Below are 20,323 nucleotides of genomic sequence, written 5' to 3' on the forward strand. Positions count from 1 at the left end.
CCCGCCTACCCGCCCCCCCACCCCCGACGAGAGCAGAGAGCATCGGCGGAAACTCCAAGAGCAGCATGGACGGACGGGAAGGCGTGCCCCTTCTCCTGTGACTCCCTGATGTGGGGGCACCGTGTCAGTCTGGAAACCAACGTGGGCACGGGAGTCTGGCTTTCTCCTGCTCAGTGGAGTTCCAGTGGTGCCCGGTCACTGGGTCAGGGCTCTGCTTCCCGGGACAAAGCTTTCAAACCTCCAGACTCTTCTCACAGGTCTTTTGTCTACCTCCCTCCCTCATGACAATCATGGTTCCTCAAACACATGGCACGGTGGCCTCGGACGCCCTCCCTTCAGGTCATCCCTCTGCTCTGGGCAGAGGGGACAGCTGCAGCGTCTCAGACAGGGCCTCCTGCCGGCTGTCCCCAAGGTGCCCCCCACGGACTCCACCACGAGGCACTAGCCCCCTTCCCTCTGCTTTGTTTCGCTTCCCCTTTAACAACTGGAGGGCCGTGTCCTCCTGGGGCCGTGTCCTCCTGGGGCCGTGGCCTAGAAACCCGCTCTTCCCAGGAGTACATTCTCTCCTCTCAGTGGCCGAACCAGGTAGTGTAAGGACGACACGTAAACAGCTTCCCGAAGGTCACCGGGTTCTTGTGAAAATAGCGAAAGCGCACCGTAGGGAGACGGCCCACACAAAGCCCAGTCTACCGCCCCCCCCCCCCCCATTGATGTGCCTGTTTACTGGTGTCCCTCCCCAAGCTGGGCTGTCACCGCCCATTCCATTTTCCTTTAAGAAAATCATGTGCGGGACCCCGGGGACCAATTCCTCAATCGGTTTTGTTCGTGTCTCTAAAACTCCCAGGTGGAGCGGCTGGCGATCTCCCCGGAGCTGCTGGAGAGAGACGCACTCGGCAACCCATCTCAAATGGCTTCTTAAAAAAAAAAATAGGCGCACAGTGTCTGAACTAAAAACCCCACTTCTAGAAATTTACCTAAGGAAATAATAAAGGATGTGGGAAGTGATTTATTTTCAAGGATGTTGTTTCTAACGGGACAACACTGGAAACACCCGAAAAGTCCAGCAGAAACAGAACTGGTTGAGTTGTGGTACATTCAGGGACGTCCCGGTGACGTTCAGAAACTAACACTCGCACCACTGAGTGTACTCACTGACACAACAAAATGTCTAAAATAGGGTAAATTTAAAAAGTCTGAAAACCCTATGGCAGAATCGTTACATTTTGCAAAGAAAACAAGACACCCAGGGAAAGCCTGGGGCGATGGGCATTTCTGCGGAAAAGGCAACGGAGATTTTCAGGGTTTTTTTTTTCTTTTTTACTAAACTGTTATCTTCTCTTTTATTATTTTTGTCAAAGAAAAAGCAGATAACAATTAGGTTAAAATTTATTTACAAAAAGTGTATTCTTCTCTGTGTTTCCAAATCAAAATAAGGTCTCACAGAGGATTAAATACACGTTTATATGTATATTTACTAGTTAGTGTTTTTATGAAATTTCCTCATTGGCATCAAATTGTAGTCTCACTTTCCTACACAGTTTGGTAATGGGAACGGCTTTGTTTGGGAAGGAGAAGGTCACACAAAGCTGGGCTGTTTCTGGGTCTGCCTGGGCTTTGGTCCCCACGCTCCTGCCCTGTAAGTTCCCGACCTACCCGCGGCCCCTTGTCCTGGGGCTGCTCTGTAGGTGCCATAACTGAGAACAGTTCAAAAGGGGCAGGCTCAGACTCCTCAGCCTGGAGCACCTGGCCCTGAGTTCTGTGGTCCCTGCCGTTCTCCCAGTCCCTCCCCCACCCCTGTCCACCGCCACACACTGTCAGCTGCCATCCCCTGAGCCAACGCCCCATGCCTATGCCCACACAGCACGCCCTCCTTCTTCCTCCTCCTCCCTTGACCTAGACTCGCCCTCCCCTTTGGGTGTCTGTCCCCCTTTTCTCTTGAGCTGGAAGCTTCTACAATGAATCTCTTGGGAGGGGAGCAGTTACCATACTGCAGGCCCAGGCCTCGCCCCACGACAGCCCACTCTGAGCTCCACCCCCGCCCCTGGGCCCGGCATGGGCACGCGGCTGTAGACAGAGGGTTTTAGGGCTCAGGTCAATGAGTTGGGGCTCAACCCACCCTTCAGCTCCACAGAGAGCCCAGCAGAGTCTCTGGGTCTCCTCCAAGACCCCTGGTGCGTCAGCCAAGCTTGCTTCTGTCTCCTTGCCTTCACAGAGGGGAGCTCCTGAGGCCCCCCAAGATTCCACAGGCCTCGCCTCCTTCCCTGACCCACACTCTGCAGGTGAACAAGAAAGGGCAGGAGGCAACAGAAGGAGCCCCAGAGAAGCATCACCCTTGCCCAGGCTCAGACTCGGCAACCACATCATCTGCCTCCTGGTGGCAGTGAGACGGGGAATGTGTCACCTAACCTCACGACCTGCGGCTGAGCCCTTCACATGGAGAACTCCAGACTCTGATAGGAAAAGAACTGAGATGAATTTAACTCGGGTGAGAGTTACTGAGCATCTCCTATGTGCCTAAGTACTACAGGGATCCAGAGCAGCCAAGGAGAAGGCATGCTGGGAGCCTGCCCAGGGAGGCAGCTGTGGGCACCACCCGCGGGCACCACCCACAGAACAGAATGAGAGCTGTGTCTCCAAGCAGGACATGTGTGCACAGAGAGGGCCCCGCAGATCCCAGCCAAGGAAAAGGGAGAGGGTTTCGCCAGGGGTGTGTGGCGTGAGGCTGCACCAACGGAAAGGACTGTTGCCAGAAGCAGGAGAGAAGCCCCTCAGTTTAGGGGCGCAGCTGGAGCCGAGCTTCACACCCACCGAGGCCTGGGGTACCTGGTGCACTGAGGGCCATGTGAGAAAGTGGGCCTGGCTCTGGTGGGGGATTTACGAGGACTCCTGGCCTCAGATATATGGGGATGGAGACAGAAGTTGGGGTCAAACAAGGGGAGCCTTCAGTATCTTGCTAAGAAGCCTGGACTTTATGGTCTAGGAAGTTCAGAGTCATTGAAAATATGTGAGGAACCAAAGAATGCTTTAAATGGCATGAGGTACCACAAACTTGATGAGATAATTAACGGCTTTACTGGGAGCCAGAACACCCGAATTTGGGTCTGATTGAACCATTCACCACATGTCAACATTCACCTCTCTGGAACACGTTTTCTTTGCTGGCGGGTAATTAAGTGGTGAACTGTTAGGGAAATAGAAACGTAAATGAGATACTGCGTGTGAAAGCACTTTGCCGACACAACGCATCGCAGAGAAGCCGTGCATCCACCCGCCGGGCTCTGCAGTGCAAACTCGGCTAAAAGGAAAGAAACAATCTATTATCACAGGGCAGCCTCTTCCTCTTAAACGCAAAAGTCTGATTTATCACTTTATTTTAAGAAGCGTTTGAAGGTGCTTCTGTCAGATGAATCATGAGCCCCTGCAGGGAAGTCGTCCCGTTTTCAGCCCCGAGGTCCAATTGTTCTGAAAATCTCTGTGTCATCGTTCCATGCTCGTGGACGTTCACGTGGCAAACCCCCAGGTATAGGGGAAGAGGAAAGACGCCATCTCTCCCGGAAGCCTCTGACTCGTGTCTTAGATTACATGGTCGATAGCCAAGAGTTTTAGGAAGGCTATGCCAGTAAGTGGGAATTTAAAAATAAATAAGAGCACGGCATAGAGTTTCTGGAGCTGCCCTATTCAGGGTCCTAGGGGACCAGGGAGGGCGGGGGATGCCCAGCCACTGGATTCTGACCTCACAGAGTTCTGCTGTCGCCAGGAAGATATGCAATAGATACTTAAATCAGCTGAAGGATATTATATGGCTGAGGGCGCGCTGTAAACCTTCACAAAACAAAAGCCCTTACACAGGCCAATGCCTGGTTTGAGAGACTCCTCGAGGGGAAGGGACGACAGTGAGCTTGAACCACAGCTGGGCTGGTGTCAGACCCCGGGTGTCATTTTCCCTGATCGATGTCATTGCAAAGTACTGGCTTCCAGACAGAAAAGTCACCCTTGATAATGGAAAAACAAACACCTTAAAATAAAGTGTGCCTCTAAGACACACCACCACCCAGCGAGGTCTCTGTTTGTAAAATCGGGAGCCTGACAAGCCTGCCAATCTGCTGTCCCAGACACTCAGAAGTCTGCCAGAATTTCCCATTTCGCCTCTGCCTGGATCTGAGCGTTAGCCCACCAGAGATGGAAATGTGGTCTCTTCACAGCCTATCCTCAAGGCTGTTTCTGTAAGTCTTGGTTTCCACATCTGTGGGTGGGAGTCTTACCATTCCGATCTCTATTGATTTCTAATTTCACTGCACTTCGGCTGGTGAGTGAGGTCACACGACACTTCTTACTCTTCACATAGGTGGTTTCTTCTTCGGTGTCCTATCCCATGGGCAGTGTCTGCACACGCACCTCAGGTGTTTAAAAACAACTACAGTCTCTCTACCTGTTGGCACAGGTTTATATAAATAACCACTGAATCGAAATTGGTAATGTATATATCATTTTTGTGTGATTGATTTATCAGTTACAGAGACAGGCAAATTAAAACCTCTCACCAACGTGGATTTGTCCACTTCTCTGGTTCTTTATGTGCTGGGGGGCTATGTGATTAGACACATGCAAGTCCCTCACTGTTACACATTTTCGTGAACGTAATCTTTTTTCGTCATGAAAAAAAGATTCTCCTCAATTATTTCCAGTAATGCTTTCTATTTCCACGTTTGTCAGCTCTGTTTTGATTAGAATTTGACCAGCGTGTCTTATTCCATCTGCGTGCTGATACACGTTTTTGTGGCTAGCGCACAACAGACTTTATGGCGTTTTTAAGAAACCCTTCACTCTCTGTCTCAGTAGCAAGTTTACTTACATTTATTGTTACCGACTTAGCTGGCCTCTACTGCTTTATTTTGTGCTTTCTATTTCCCTTGCTTTGTCTGTTCTTTATTTCTCCCTTCCAAATGTCTAACTAGATTAATCTACTTTTCTTCCTTTCTTTTTTTTTTCTCCACTGGCTTGGCTGTTTAACATTTTGGCTCTATTTCTTCACTTATTAATCTTGAAACAAAGTATGTGTAATCATCAAATACACCCTTTTCCCCAACAATGTGAGGAATGCAGAAATCTCAAACTCCTGTCATCCATCCCTAATCACGCATGATAATGGTGTCCGGGGTTTTATTCCACCTTCTTACTGTGCCCCCCCCCCTTAGGAAGCCGGGGCGGTCCTTTTACTGCCATTTCTCTTTCATCTGCCCTCGTATTAACCCATTTTCACTGCTCTCATTTCCTTCTTCTACCTCACTCCTTCCCTCTAGGATCCATTTTCTTTCCCTGTTTATCAAATCTTTTGTTATCTCCTGCACTGGGAGTGAGTTAGCAACAAACTCTGTCTTTGAAAGAATCTTTACTTCACCCTCAATTTACACAATGGATTAGACTGCACTCTGATAAACTTGCTGCCTCTGTATCCTTGTGAAGTCTATTTTACTCGTCCAAAGTCTTTATTCTAAAGACCCCACTGGCTTCACGTGGCTCCGAGAGGGGTCTCTGGCGGGCAATAAGAAGGATGGGAGCCCAGAAGAGAGCCAGAAATACGCCCGTTTCTCCCAGGTCACCAGGGATTTTCTTCTACCACCCTCTGTGTTCTGCTTTGCTGTTGGACAGCGCGCTGCCCTGGGGACTGTCGTTACTTTCAGAAAGTCTGTCTTTTCTCTTTAGTTGGCTTCAGTGTCCCCGGTCACTGCTCTTCTGCGGTCTTACCAGAGTGGGACTGCTTTGGACTGATTCTTAGTTTTCCTCCCCTGGCTGGCGCGTCCCCTGTGTGGAAAATGGTCTTGTTCATCAATTCTGGAAAAGTCGGCTTTCATCTCTTCAAATATTTCATCTCCCTCATTATTGATTCCTTCCTTTTTGAAATTTCTATCGGATCAGCATAGCACATTATCATGAGTCCTTCCTACTCTTGACATTGTCTCATATTTTCCATCTCTCGTCACTACGCTGCTCTCTGAGAACAGTACCAACTCTTTACTTCACTCTTCAGCTTTTTCAAATCAACTGTTTAACTCATCTGCGTCTCTGATAATTTGTGAATCTTTTTGTGTTTCGAGGAGTCCTGCTTCTCCTTCAAAATTATTTGCTCATTTCCACATTGTCTTGTTTCTCCCTTTTTTGGTTCCTTTTTCTAAGTAGCTCATCATTTTAAAATCTATTTACTTAATATTTTCTATCCTATACTTCAATTATCCAATGTTCTTGAGAGTTTGAGCATGTCAAGTGTTGTTTTTGCTGAATCTTGGTCTAGGTAGACCATTTCTTCCTATTTTTGTATTTGGGGTTACAGAGGCATCTTCCGGTCTTTATCTGCAAGAAACGTGTAAGGCTTGGAGACAAGACATGCCTCTCCGGGGAGATTCTGTATGCCCTTCTGTTAGGGGCCCAAGGTTATCATGAGCCATGGCCGCTTTGCTCTGGTTCATTTCTCAGCCCCAGGGTTGCTGGCACTCACAGCTGTGTGCACATTGTGTTAAGGGCTGGGGAGAGGCTCGGTCTCAACTCCTTGCTGTGTGCAAGGCCAAGACCTCATCTCCTGCCCTTAACTGACCTTTAAACCCCAGTCTCAGTACAATACAGGCACCGGCTCCCCACCCCATCCACGCCACCAAAGATGCCCAGGTGCCAGCGGGAGAATGGGCTGCTCTGTTCTCAGCACCCTCCTTGTTTTCAGTCTCCAACGAATTCACTTCTTCCCAGTTCAGCTGCATGAACAGGATGTTCGATTCTATACAGCATTTCTAGGTGCTCTGCACAGAGACCGTCTCTGGTTCCTGGTTCCTTCTAAGTTCAATATTTCACTAGAACCAAGAGCCTTTCCTGCACATTTTTTTACCTATTTAAAACTTTTCCATTTTCGAAATAGTCACCAACCTAGGTCAAGTTAGACTCTAGTTTGTTCATTTATTAATTAATTGATTATCAGTAACGAACTGCACATGTGAATTGTCAACATCTCTGGGGAAGTATGCCTGTCCCCCACAGGCTTGAGAAACCACCGTCCTATTATGTGTTTTATTCAAAAAGGACAGGACTAAGTTACACTCGTGGGCCCCAAACAGATCTCGATGTTCTGACACGCCAAAATGCGTTCCCGGAGGGGCCATGCTCCACTCTTGCTGCGTGATTATCCAGGTTTCAGATTGGGTTTTTCTTTGTTTGTCTTGCCCCTGCTGCCTCCCCGTAGCTGTTCCTCGACAGCTCTGCTGTGTGCATCCTGTTTTCAACACCGAGTGACCTGTTCCACTTCAAACCTTCTCCCTGCAGTCTTCTGTCTCTGCCCCCGACACGGGGGCATCCCCAGAGTTTTGTCCTTGGCCCTCCCCCCGCCTCACTCCAGAGGGAACCCTGGGTGTTCTCTCCCCTGCCAACACGTGTGCTCTGTCGACAGTTTCTGAGGTCTGCCGACACTGAGCTCAGTGGCTTAGAGCAACGACAGGTATTGTCTCCCAGTGGGGGGGTGGGGGCGGGGGCTGGACGTCTGGGACCCACATGCTGGCCAGGCTGCGCTCTCTCCAGGACTCTGGGTAGAGTCCGTCCTGACTCTTCTGGCTTCCGTGGTGACGCCTGTCCTCGGAGCCCCTGGTCTCCCAGTCGCGTCCCCCCCAATCTCTGCCTCTGTTGCTCCACGGCTTCTCCCTGCGTGTTCGCATCATTTCGCCCATGTATGTCTGTGTCCAAATTCCCCTTTGGAAATGGACACCTGTCACTTTATGAAACCTACCCTAATGACCTCATCATGACTTGATTAACTCTGAATATATTCTCGTTCCAAATGAGGTCATGTTCAAAGGCACTGGGGGATAGGGCTTCACATGTCTTTTCGTGGGGGCACTGTTTGATGTGTGCCGCATGCCTGTGCCTGCTGACCCAGCTCTGGCGTCCAGGGCTCTGTCCCTCTGTCTCCAGCATCGAAGCAAACAGGAAGAAAGAGCAGCGATTGTTTGAGGAATCCTCACATCCCAGGCACTGCTGGTGACCCTCGTGTGTATTGTCTTACTGAATCCATCCAGCACCGTATACAGTCGGCGTCACTGCCATCCTTATTGTGGTGGCAAGGAAATAAAGAACAGTGAAATTAAGTGACTCCTCAGATCCCAGAGCTAGAAAACGGCGGCGTTTAGAGAGCTAAAGGGTGTGATTCCTGATAAGGGGCGCTCACCCTGAGCTCTTGGTGGCTTGCTGGGCCACGCTGTGGGTCTCACAGGTTTCTTAAACACCCAGTGAACCAAACCGACATCATCTATCTTAAATTTTTTTCTACATTCATCAACATCCACCTGGCCAGTCATGCTCAATCTCAGCTCTTTTCAGTTCCATTCTTCTCTTTGGGTTTTAAGCAAAACAGATACACCATTGCCATCGTAGAGACGTAAAGGTAAGTGCTGGGCAACAGGGAGACTATTTTGAACATCTCACCCACCCTCTCCTTGTTTACTTCGGTCTCCTCGGAGAAGGCCACTTCGGCATCTCTGCAACAACGTCATGATCTTGTCCCACCCGCTACCGCCCTGCGTTCTTCCCGAGGTGCTTCTGAGAGTCCAGAACAGGCATAAGACCCAAGGCTCTGGGGTCGGACAGACCTGGGTCGTGACCCTGGCTCTCCAATGGCTGGGATGCCTTGTGCTCAGCGTCCCTCGTTTTAGTTTCTCCACCTGTAGAGGGAACAAGTAGCGCCTAAAAGACAGGGGACCACGGGGGTTAAATGGGGTAACACCTGTTTCACCTGTGCAGACGGCCAGGTGCTGACGACAGCGCGCACTTACTCGACAGACGGGCGCTGCCACCGTTTCGGTGTGTGGGACTTTGGTCACAGGTGAGCCCCCAAGAGTGTCCTCCAGCGCTATTCCGCTGACAGTTTAAAACAATAACTAACACTGACGTTAGGATGAACGTTTCAGCTGATCTGCTTGTTTAGTTAAGTTGCGTAGAAGGAATTTAACCAGAAGCTTTTGGAAACCCGAACTATAATGCAGACAGAGTGGGAGGGGTCCTGGGGAGAGTTCAGCTCGGCCTGACAGAGGACAAGAGAGAAATGTGTGGTTTCTGACGTCAGATTCTTCCAACATAAACGCGCAAGGCCCGCCCGGAGCGGCTCTGCTCTTACCCGCCTGTGCGCGTGTCCCAGGGGACCTGTGCTGCCTCTGGAGGGCTCTGTCTCCTCAAGTGCAAAGGCACAGGCTCCTGAAGCATCTGCCAACTTGACTGGGTCAGGAAGCCAGATATTTAGGGAACATTATCTCGGGTGTTTCTGTGAGGGCGTTTCTAGAAGAGATTAGCATTTAAATTGGCAGCCCAAGGGAGCAGAGGGCCTCCCCTCTGTGGGTGGGAGTCTTGGGGTTCCCTGGGGGCCGAAGAGAACAAAAAAGTGGAGGGAGAGAGGACCGGAGCTGCCTGCCACCCGTCCTCTGCTGGCTGAGCACCGTGGGCTCCCCGGACTCCCCTTGGCAGATGTCAGGGTGTGGGTTTCCAGACGCCTCAGCCTCCCAAACCCCACAAGGGGATTCCCCGGAATAGACAGACAGACAGACAGACAGATAGGTGGTAGATATTGTGTGTGTGTGTGTGTGTGTACACAAGAGGGGAGGGGAGAGAGGGAGACAGAGAGACTGGCTTTGTTTCTGTGAAGAACCCTGACTAATACATGAGGTTGAGCAAAGACCATCAAGAATCTTGCAACTCCAGCCCCTGTGACTCTGGGATTCCCAGTAACTGAATCTGGATTGCCATGAGCTCAGTAAATGCCCCTTGCCGACCTCTGCTTGCTACTTTGTCTGGTGACTAAGATGCAAAGGACGCAATCACCAACCCACGAAGCTTATAATGACCTAAGGGAATAATAGACAGGCTTATAAACCACCACCAACTCTACTAGGACGAAAACACACGGTGCTGGCCGCCCGGGCATGGTTGAGGGGATGCTGTTCTATGACTCGTCGGTCATCGTGGTCGAAGCCCAGCCTGGGGGTGCCACACGCAGGCAGGCTCCTGGGAAAGCTATGTGGGCCCTCTGCCTGGGTGGGGCTCCGGACCCCGACCGCACAGTCGCCAGACAGCAAAGGCTCTCACTGGGCGCCAGGTGTCGGTCGGCACCAAGCGCTTCTCTGCCGCAACCCGCTCTCTGTGGAGGATGTGACAGGTGGCTGGTGAAATGCGGTGTCGCAGCTGCGGCGGGAAGACGGTCACGTTCACCAGCCTCCGTGGGACCCGAGGGTCAAGTCCAGGGATTCTTCTCTGAGAAGACGCTGGCCTTCCCTGTGGCACCTTCTGTTTGAAAACAGGAATTACTCCCCGATGACTCTTTCTAGTGCGGCTGCCGGGAAACTGAAAGGCACACTGGAAGCTTAGCCCGAGCAGGGTGGCCAAGCTGTGGCCAGAGCGGCTGCATTCTCCCTTCATGTGACCTTGGCTTTCTACTAACCTTTAATTGCCTCAATGCTGACCCCTAATTTCTACTTGAACAGTAGTCTGGTTCATGTGTTCACCACTAGTCTAGTTCACAAGGCTTCTCACCCAGATTTAAATAAGGAGATAGATGCATTATAGAATATAATCGGAAACAAAATGAAGTGTCATAATAAAAGACTTAGTAAGACGTAAAAGAAGCGATTAAGTTGCCAAGAGATCAAGGGTGGCCTCCCAGACAGGGTGGATTTCAGAGATGCCTTGAAGAATGAGAAGGATTTGTGGGCATAGAAAGGAGGGGTGTCACTCAGCGGGGACAGCGCACAGGAAGACAACGGGCTGTGGCCAGGCAGCAGGGCGGGAACTCAGTGATGTGCCCGGAGGGCAGGGTGTGGCGCCGGAAGCCGAGGCGCAGAGGGAGTTAGGGATCAGACCCCGAAGGGCACAAAGGAAGCCCTTCTTGACCAGTCATGTTTATATTCATCTCCTTCCCCAGATGTCTTGAGTCACCGGTCTGAATCACGCGCTGGGACGCAATCACACACTCCCACATCATGAGCTGCTTTGTGTCCACGGGGCTTATCTGCTTCTGACAGCTTCGGGTGATTTCCTCTGGGACGAGCATGAGTGACAAGTACTCGCTGAACACTTCTTGGGTTGAGCAGAAGTTCCCCAGTGCGGAGGGTCTGAGGAAGACACCATACGGGTAGCTTCACCCGTGTGTGTTTGGGGGCCAAGAAGAGGGAGTCTTCGGTTGCATACGAGCTTTTATTCATGGTCACTGGAACACAGGAAGCACTTGGCGAATGAGTGAATGAGTGAATGAATGAATGGAGTAAACCAGTGAGGACACAGACGCAGCAGCCCTACCCCTGAGCCTTCGGATTTCCACGGGGGCTTGTGCTCAAGGTGGATATTTAGAAAGTAAGCAGAACCTTTGAAAAGCTCAATGCTTTACCACCCACCTTAGGGAATAAAAACAGAGAAAAAGAAAAACCTTTCAAAATAATGTCAGCTGCTAAACCCAGAGGCCCTCTTGCATTCGGGTCAGCATTTTGCAACTTTGGAGAAGACCGTACCTTCCTCTTTGTGCGGGCTACTGGTTAGCACGTCGCTGAGCACACTGTCAATGCCCGCAAAGGGACAGCGGCTGCCCGAGGCACGCCTGGCACACGGAGGGGCGGTGCCGCTGATGGCAGACACTTCGCGAGACACGAGACTCATGTCCCTGAGAACATACCGGTCCTGTTGTGTGATACGGGGACCCACTGCTTCTGAACCCTGACCTATTCCACAGCCCTGGTGAGGCAGCACTGGAAATACCTGGAGGTCAGATTCCAGCCTCGTGCCCAAGTCATCTCGGCTGTTGGTGAGAACCCAGTAAAATGCATTCGGGGCTGGTCGTGTGCTCGACCGAGGTGCCCGAATGGAGCTCAGCGCCGATGCCAAGGGACGTTGGGGAGGTGCTTCCTCGGCTCTCGTACCGCATGCCGTGTCTTTGACGGTCCCGGGGTCCCTGGGAACGCCTTGACACGCGGCCTTCACCAAATCCAGCGTGCCAGCCAAGGACAAGCCCCAAAACACATCTTCAGGGAGGAGCTTTAGGGAGACAAAGTTCCTTCCTACCAAAAGGCCGATGATGACGATGATTCTTCTTCTTTGAACATTAATGGGAAGCTGCTATTTCCTATTCTTCCTTCTACCATTCCCTCTTCCAAAAGTGACGTATCCTACCTTTGTTCAGAATAATTAACATATTTTAAGTAGAATTTATTTAGTTCTTCTCGCCAGACCAGCGCTTCTCACACCTTATTATGCATGAGAATTGCCAAGGGGCGTGTCCACAATGGAGAGCCCTCCCCCACCTGGGTGCAGCCAGTCTGGGCACGTGCACGTTTAAATCGCACGCCCCCCCCCCCCCGGGATTCCCGACACAACAGGTCTGATCCCACTGGAGAAGCACGTCCTAGTCGGGCTCCACATTAAGCTGAGCCAACAAAGAGCCGCTTAGCCAGGTCATAGGGCTTGGGTCCCTATGATCAACACTGATGTCACCAATGACACTGATGTACAACGGTGTCAGAAAGAGCCAGCCCCATGGGATGCTGACCTAGACATACGGACATGCACACCAGAGAGATGGCAGATGGATGGGATGGATGGACAGACAGATGACAGACCATATAGAGCAGGGGTGTCAAACTCACTTTCACCGGGGGCCGCATCAGCCTTGTGGTTGCCTTCAAAGGGCCGAATGGAATTTCAACTCCTTAACAGTTAAGGAGCAGTTACATGTACACAGTCCTAAAATTATTTTGGCCCTTTGAAGGCAACCACAAGGCTGTTGTGACCCCTGGTGAAAATGAGTTTGACACTCCTGGGATAGATAGATAGATGATAGATAGATAGATAGATAGATAGATAGTTACATAGATAAGACAAAGACAGATTGGAAGTACAGACGTGATTTATTGTCTAACCAGTACACTTTGAGAAGGAGAGACACCATCCAACAATTTTGCCAAGACAACAGGCATAAGCCAGGGCTTCTCAGAATGCCCAGTAGCCCCACTGATAGGTGCTTTTCTCATGACCTCCCTGTAAATCTTACTATAGCAAGTCAAGGAACACACGTTTCTCTCGACTCAGAGTCCACAGCAAGGCTACCTTCCCCACACGAGTTTTCTTTTGTCCTGTGGGATGCCGAGTCATGGGTCCCCTTCGCACTGCCTGCTGACACCTTGGAGCCAAATAACACCCAGTTTTTGCAACTGTGCAAGATTTAAAAGCTTGCATTTATATATATATATATATATNCAACTGTGCAAGATTTAAAAGTTTGCATTTATACATATATATATATATATATGTATATATATATATATATAGAACCTCCCTCCTGGTTCCACTGTCTCTGTTTTTCCTTTAGTCCATGGTCCCCATCCATCTCTGTTTTAAATTGGCTCTAGCTTGCTCTTTTGTGTACATTTGTGTGAACTTTCTAAAATCCATTCTGCAATAAGGAGGCAGAGTAAATACATTAGATTCCAGAATATATATATATTCATGAGAGACATTTTATGAGTTTCTTTGTAGTTCTGGAGTTTAAGATAGTATCAACACTAGAGACTTTGAGAAGCGAGCAGTCCAAGTTCAAGAGCCCCATCTGAGCACAGACAAGGCCCCAGGTCCTGTCTTCTCACCTCTCACTCTAACCACCCACTCCCTGGCCTGTGTGTACTGGAACCATTTTTAGGTCTAGAATATGAACATTGGTACGTAGTTGATTGCTGGTACAATACTTAGAAGTAATAACCTTTTGAGCTGTCTTTATGATGAGCACTCCTGAGTATTAATCAAGGCCTCTATCTAGTAGAAGCTATATGAACCGTTGGAACCAGGTCTGCAGAATTCTCTCCCTGTGTGCAGAGCACTCTATGCCCAAAATGTGCCCGAGGGAGGCCCGGGTCCTGGGGTCCTGGGGTGTGGGTACAGCAGCTGAGGGGGCTGCCCCAAGTCCTGCAGCCTCGCAGCCATGCTGGGGGACGATCTGCATTGTGCAATGTGGCCGTGTGTGTGCGTGCACACGTGTTCATCTGTGTGCCTGTGTATGAGCACACACACATGAAGCTTGACCAATAACTGAAAGACACAACTTGCAAAATCAGCCACAATTAACTCTTACAAACGCTACCAACTGAATAACTGCCTGCATTTGTGTGAAGCAACCTGAGGCGGGAGCCGCTGAAAGAGGACTTTCTTCAGGAGCCGAAACCAGCCTTTACACAAACACCGACTGTGAGCCAACCTGCGTGGCCAGCCCTCCCCCAACCTAGCAGGCACAGCACGAGAGAACCTACCCTGGGTCAGAAATGGCGGGGGCTCGGCTCAGACTAGGTTGAACTGGCTCTTTGCCACTTCCCCATGTGAATATCTCTCCTATTTTCTAAACATGTTACTTCACACAGAAAGCCTCAAGCCTGGCCTTTTTGGAAAGGACATCAATGACATCAAAACATACTGATGGTGTGATAGAATTATGACCTCACTGGGTAGAGGATGTAGGTGGCACCAGGCATCACCTCGTGGGTCTGTGATCCCCTGAGGAACCAAGACAAGAAATTTCCAGTTCAGGCCCTTTGGCAGACTGATTCTCTCATTGTAGAAAACGAAAAACTTAGCTTTGCCTAAATTGAAGTTACATAATTCTTAAGGGGGTTGGCAAAGGGTGAGTGGGCTTGGGTGGGAGTTTTCTGGGTTTATGCCTCATCCTGTTTCTATCTGGCCAGTCTCCCTCCCAGGTGTCCCCAAGCACATCCCTGCTCTCAAGCCTTGCTGAGGTGCCACACACCCAGGATAGGCACCTTGGACCTTTCATTTCTGCACCTTCCCTCGTTTAAAAGGAAATGCCTCCTGCTCTCAGCACAGTGACAAGTGACACACCTTGGGTATGTATCCCAGTTGCCACAACCAAACCAAATAAACATGGCTCCTGTAAAAGTGTCAAACATCAAAACCAGTTTTGTCCCTCACACAAGGCACACATGAGACTTTAGCTCTGCGGTGTCCTATGAAAGCCCCACAAGGGGCTTGCAGATCAGGATTGGCCGTAGAGACTGAGCCCTCTCATACCCAGCTGTATCAAATCAGCTTCACACAGTGTGCTGAAAGCCCATGGTGACAGCCCTGCAGAGAAACCCAGGCCAAGAATCCAAGTCAGGTGCTTTGCCCAGCACTCTGCCCTCTCAGCCCTCCTGTGTGGAAGGTGGTAGAATTCCACCGGATGGGAGCCTACGGCAGAGTGAGAGGGAGGAGTCATACCACAGAGAGGATTTGAAGGTGCCTGCCATCACTCTCCCTGGGGGAAGGGACCATCAAGTTCACACACACAGCATCCACGTGTGCCATTTACAACCGTGGCCACAAGGAATGACCTGTGCACGCAGCCCAGTGACTAGGTTTCATTCCATTGCCTCTCCCTCAGTTAGTGTTCACGGGGGCACCCACTACCTCCCAGGCGCTGCACTTGGCCACTCGGGTGAGGCCTTTGTTGGGCTCACCGTCCATGGAGCGAGGGAGATGACCAGCGAACATTCACATGAATGTGCACTGTACCGACAGATGGGAGGAATGCAGTAGAGAAAGATGGGGTGGGTGGGGGAGGGGGAATCACTGGGTGCAGTGGGGAGTGACTCCAGACAGGGGTGGTCCGGAAGGGCCGCTCTGAAGAGGTGCTTGCACACAGCCCGATGAAGGATGGGACCACCTGGAATCAAGGCTTGCAGGCTGAGCTGCCAGCGAGTTCAGGCCCCTGGGTAGAATGGCAGGGTGACCAGATGGCCGGAATGAGTGATGGGAGGGACTCATGGGGGCTACTGTCAGGAGCTGAGATTTAATCCGCCACCTCAAGAGAGAGAATGAAGGATCCGGGCAGATCTTTTCAAATTCTAACTTGGCCTCTGGTTAGCGGTCTGGCCCTGGGCAAGTTAGTTGACCTTGCAGATCTCTCTTTCCCTCCTGGGAGCACAGTGATGAGCCCACCTACGTCTCAGGACCACATGAGACGATGTCTGCGAATTGTTGCCTGAGACACCCAATCCTGAGCCAGGCTCACGGCACGGTGGCTGCTGAGCTCGTTGCCGTGGTGTTTCAATTTCATGCTACGCATTTCCTCTCAGGAGCTTTAAGTCCGTCCTCCGATTACCTCGAGTTTTGCTAAATAAACACATGCCTGCCATTTTCCTCCAGGTCCCTGCTCTGGGCTGGGTTTAGAACGAATTCTGTGGCGAACACAGCTCTGGTTCTCGGAATCGGGATTACAGGCCAGTGACGCTGGAACGCCGGACTCTGAGAACAGGCGGCGCACGGTTCCCAACTTGTTATTTTCCCAGATAAGAAAAAATTTTTAGGAAAAACTAACAAGGCTATCATCTATTATGAATAGCATTTCATAAAAGAAAAGATATTTAACACCAAATAATCTTAGCGAAAGGGCAATTCCTGCCTCTAGGGCACTTCGGGGCCATCCTCTTTCACACACGCACACGCACACGCCAGTGAACACCTCACCACACGCGGACCCACTCCTGCTGGCTCCCACGTACAACCACTGCTCTAGGCCACGGAGGGTGACGGAAGCCACAGGTGGGAAGAGACCATCCTGTGACACCTTACACGGGCGTCTGACCTGCTGGGACGATGACTCTGCGCTCGTTCGTGGTCATGTTGGGGGGTGCCATGTGCTTCTCCTCCATGTAGCTGCCGTAGTTCATCCCGACCGAGTCCGGGCTGCCCACCATCTTCCCGCCTTTGGCCACGCTGCATTCATCGGGGGAGTTCCTGGTGGAGGAAAAGATACATTCCCCTATTACTGTGGCAACTGAAAAACACGCCGCCCTGGGCTCGCTGTGATTCAGAGACAGGCAAGGAAGGCGAATGGAAGGCGAGGCGGAGGAGACGGAAGGAGGAGAGGGGAGCGAGAGCAGGCAAATGCAGTGCCTGTGAGGGACTGAACCTGCCCCCCCGCCAAGTCCCTAAGTGGAAGTCCTCATCCCCCATGTTATTGCATTTGGAGGTGGGGCTGGTTGGAGATCAGTTTAGATGGAGTTGGGAGGATGAGGCCAACACATTGGATTCGTGTGCCCTTATGAGAAGGGGAAGAGACCAGAGAGCTCTCTCCAGCCGCCCTGTGAGGACACAGTGAGAACTAGCCCCCTGCAACCTGAGGAGAGGGCACTCGCCAGACACCACCCCAACCAGCACCTTGACCTTGGACTCCCAGTCTCCAGAACTGTGCAGAATAAATGCCTGCTGCGTGAGCCCCTCGGTCTATGGTGTTTTGTTATTGGCTGCCTGAGCTGTGACAGGGGCCAGGCCCAGTCCCAGCACAGAGAAGGCACATGGGGAGCGAAGCTGCCACCTGGCTTCTATTTCCTCAGCCAGCTCCTCCTGAAACTGTCATGTCAAAACTCCCTCTGTGACAACGGATGGGAAACATGTGCAGAAGACGGTGAACTGCCGTTTGTTCTCGCTGCGTGACAGTCAGCAGGCCACGCACACAGATGCCGGAGGCGACTCCGGGCAGGGTCGACGAGGCTTATCCTGAGATGAGGTTCCTCTTTGTTGAAGCTTCAGGGCGAAATCCCTGTGTGGAATTTCACATCCCAATTTCAAGCCCCTCTTTCATTTGGGGCCTTGGAGGCTCACAAGGTCCCGAGCTTGGGTGCCAGCAGGCGGGCAGAGGCGGGGGCAGAGGGCGCCCTGGGAGACGGCCGAGAGCGCACTCCAGTGCCCAGGCAGGGGTGTGCATGGCACGGCGTGGTGTGGGTGCAGGAGGGGTTCGGCCCCCGGGGCCCTGGGGGACAGTTCACAGCGCTGCTATTAATAAGGCAGCACAGCCATTAGGAGAAGGACAAGCCTGCCTTTCTGCAAAAAGGAAAAAGGGAGTACTTTTTTTTGAAAAAAGTTTTTGAGATTGGAAAGTTATAGGAACTGGTAAAATCCTGTCTAATAAGAAAACTCCCAATAGAAAGTCTGGTTTACTGAGGAAACAGAAAAACACGTCAAAACCTTCTTCGATGGTTAATCCAGGGTCACTGTGGCAGAGAGGCCCTGGTCTGGGTTACACCCTCTAAGGTGGATTCCTAGATATTGCCTCTCGAACTCTACCCGACACGTGACTTTTCATTTTCCAGGGAACCACACGTCCCTGCTGGATTTTAGATTTCCATCCCGAAGTTGAAGGCCTGAGGGTGGTGGGGGGTCTCCTCCACACTTTGTTCATGGGAGCTCTGCAGCCTCCTTGCAGAATCACGGAACGAGAGCCCTGGCATGGACTTGACCTTCAAGCCTGAGAAGGTCACAGCCATTTAGGGCACAAGGGCGCTCTGTGGGTGGTGCAAGGCTGAGGTACGATGAAGGTCACTCCGGACCCGAAGGCCATGGCAGGGGTGTGGGCAGAAGAGCCGACTGGGGCTGCACAGCTCCCAGGGGAATTGGTTCGGCACCCGGGAACTTCAAAAACACAGGTCTGTCCTCAGCATCAGTTGCTGAAGTGTCAGGGCTGCGGGCTGACTACGGGTGAGAAGCTGTTAGCATCTGTGGGGGGAGGCTACAGCCGGGGCCGCCCAGGATGCAGGCCTGACCGTGGGCCTGGAAACACACCGCCCTGCTCCGCGGTGTGCTCACAGCTGTACTAACATGACGGAAATTCAAAACTAATGACTGTCTGAGTTCCCATGGTGCAGGCCCTCCACTTTCCAGCGCTGCCTACACAGGCACTATTTCCTCTTGATGCGATTTTTCCTGGCTTCAAACATTTATCTCTCTAAGACCCATCCCAGCATCAAAACACCAAGTGTCTTCGCTTGAACCTTAGTTTCCCGGCCCTTCGGAAAATTCCATCAGTTGAGTGGAGTGTGTGTTTTGGTTTGTTTGCCTCAAGGAGAGAAGTTACCAGGGCAGAGAGTAAAAGGGATGTGGTTCTTCAGGAAAAAGACTAGATGCAGTGGTGATGAGCAAAGACCTGGGGGAGCCCTGCTCCGAGTCACCCCCTCCTGCCTTCATTGAGCTGTTTTTGTCGAGTGCCCGCTGTGCCCCAGGCAGCCTCCGTTCTTCCCTCTCCAGCACGACAGTTCACTATCGAAAATGTGAAAGGTCAGAGCAATGTAGAAAACAGATTCCCAGAAATAGGGGAAATGGGAACTGTGGACCCTTCAGACCATTTCTTGCATTTTCTTCATTTGCACTGGCTTAATTTCCACACCTGCGGCCACGTACTGGAGCCAGACCCCCATCGAACCCAGGCAGAGGACGGGCTATTAATCTCACTGCCCAGAGCTTTCCAAAGCTCACGTCAGTAAGTGTTTGGGGGGAGCTCCTTCATTTTCGTGTTATAACCACGAGACCTAATTCAGCTCATCAAACTTCCCCATCCCCGTTTCCATTGTAACATCAGACCAACAGACCTGAATTTCACAAGCTGCACCTTCAGGACGATAAAAAAAATAACCTTCTTTCCATGGCATTTTGTTTAAGCTTCTGAGGAAGACAGAATGAAACTGTGCCATGGATCATTTCAAAAAGTTTTTAGAATAAATCTAAGGGAACTCCAGCCCAGGGGCAGAGAGAGGGCCGCCCACTGGTCCACATGCTGGACTCGAGGTCGGTGGTCAACAAACATCAGACAAAGGTGGCTTGAAGCGTTCCATTCTCACTTTTCAGTCATTTCCCCTTGTTTTCACCCTTGGAAATCTCAACAGCAAAAGAGGGCATCTTTGTGTGGCCCTGTTCTGGGGGCTTATCAGTCACCGGTGCCCACAAGAGCCTGGTGGGGCAGGTGGGAGACAAAACCAGGATGTGTATAAAAAACCCTAAGAAACAGAGGCAATTCCTGGAGCAGAAAAATTTTCAGGGCCGTCTATTAGGCACTGCTTTAAGAAAATGAAACCCTAACATGATTCAGGGAGCTGGAAGTACGAATTTAAAAGCTTCACTATAAATACCCGCTCAGCTCTTTGCCCAGGAGTGGGGAGAAAAGATGCAGAACGCGGAGTTTGCCTCCTCGCGGAGGGCACCACGCTGCACCATCACTGCGCACGCGCAGACGTGCCCCGACATCAGGGAACTTCCCACAGACAGCGTGGGGCTCCCCTGCACTGAGCCCTGCCCAGTGGGGACAATCGCGAGCTCTCTACCCCGCCGGCCGGCACAAGATCTGGACATTCAATGCATTCCTTTTGAAATGCACACACACAGCCAAGGGCATGCCTTTGAGTACTGTATTCTCAGTGTTCCTACAGGTGCTTTCTAGCCGTTTCTGTGAAAATCCTAAAGCAGTTCATCAGATGGTTGCTCAGTGGATAGTCATTTGGAAAATATG

The 20,323-nt window shown here is 51.2% G+C and overlaps 1 protein-coding gene across 4 annotated transcripts in view; it reads right to left on the reverse strand.

The window, feature by feature from the left end:
• The window catches only part of ERG (ETS transcription factor ERG), a 221,515-nt gene that overhangs the window by 22,406 nt on the left and 178,786 nt on the right, over positions 1-20,323 (reverse strand). For all 4 annotated transcript variants that reach the window (XM_037042964.1, XM_037042966.1, XM_037042963.1 and 1 more), the window contains one exon: positions 16,631-16,782. In XM_037042964.1, the coding sequence (XP_036898859.1) occupies positions 16,631-16,782 (152 nt within the window). The remainder of the gene's footprint in view (positions 1-16,630; positions 16,783-20,323) is intronic.

This window comes from Sturnira hondurensis, unplaced genomic scaffold (genome assembly GCF_014824575.4).
Source record: "Sturnira hondurensis isolate 20B ecotype Veracruz unplaced genomic scaffold, ASM1482457v3 Scaffold0003874, whole genome shotgun sequence".
In the NCBI taxonomy this organism is placed as follows: Eukaryota; Metazoa; Chordata; class Mammalia; order Chiroptera; family Phyllostomidae; genus Sturnira; species Sturnira hondurensis.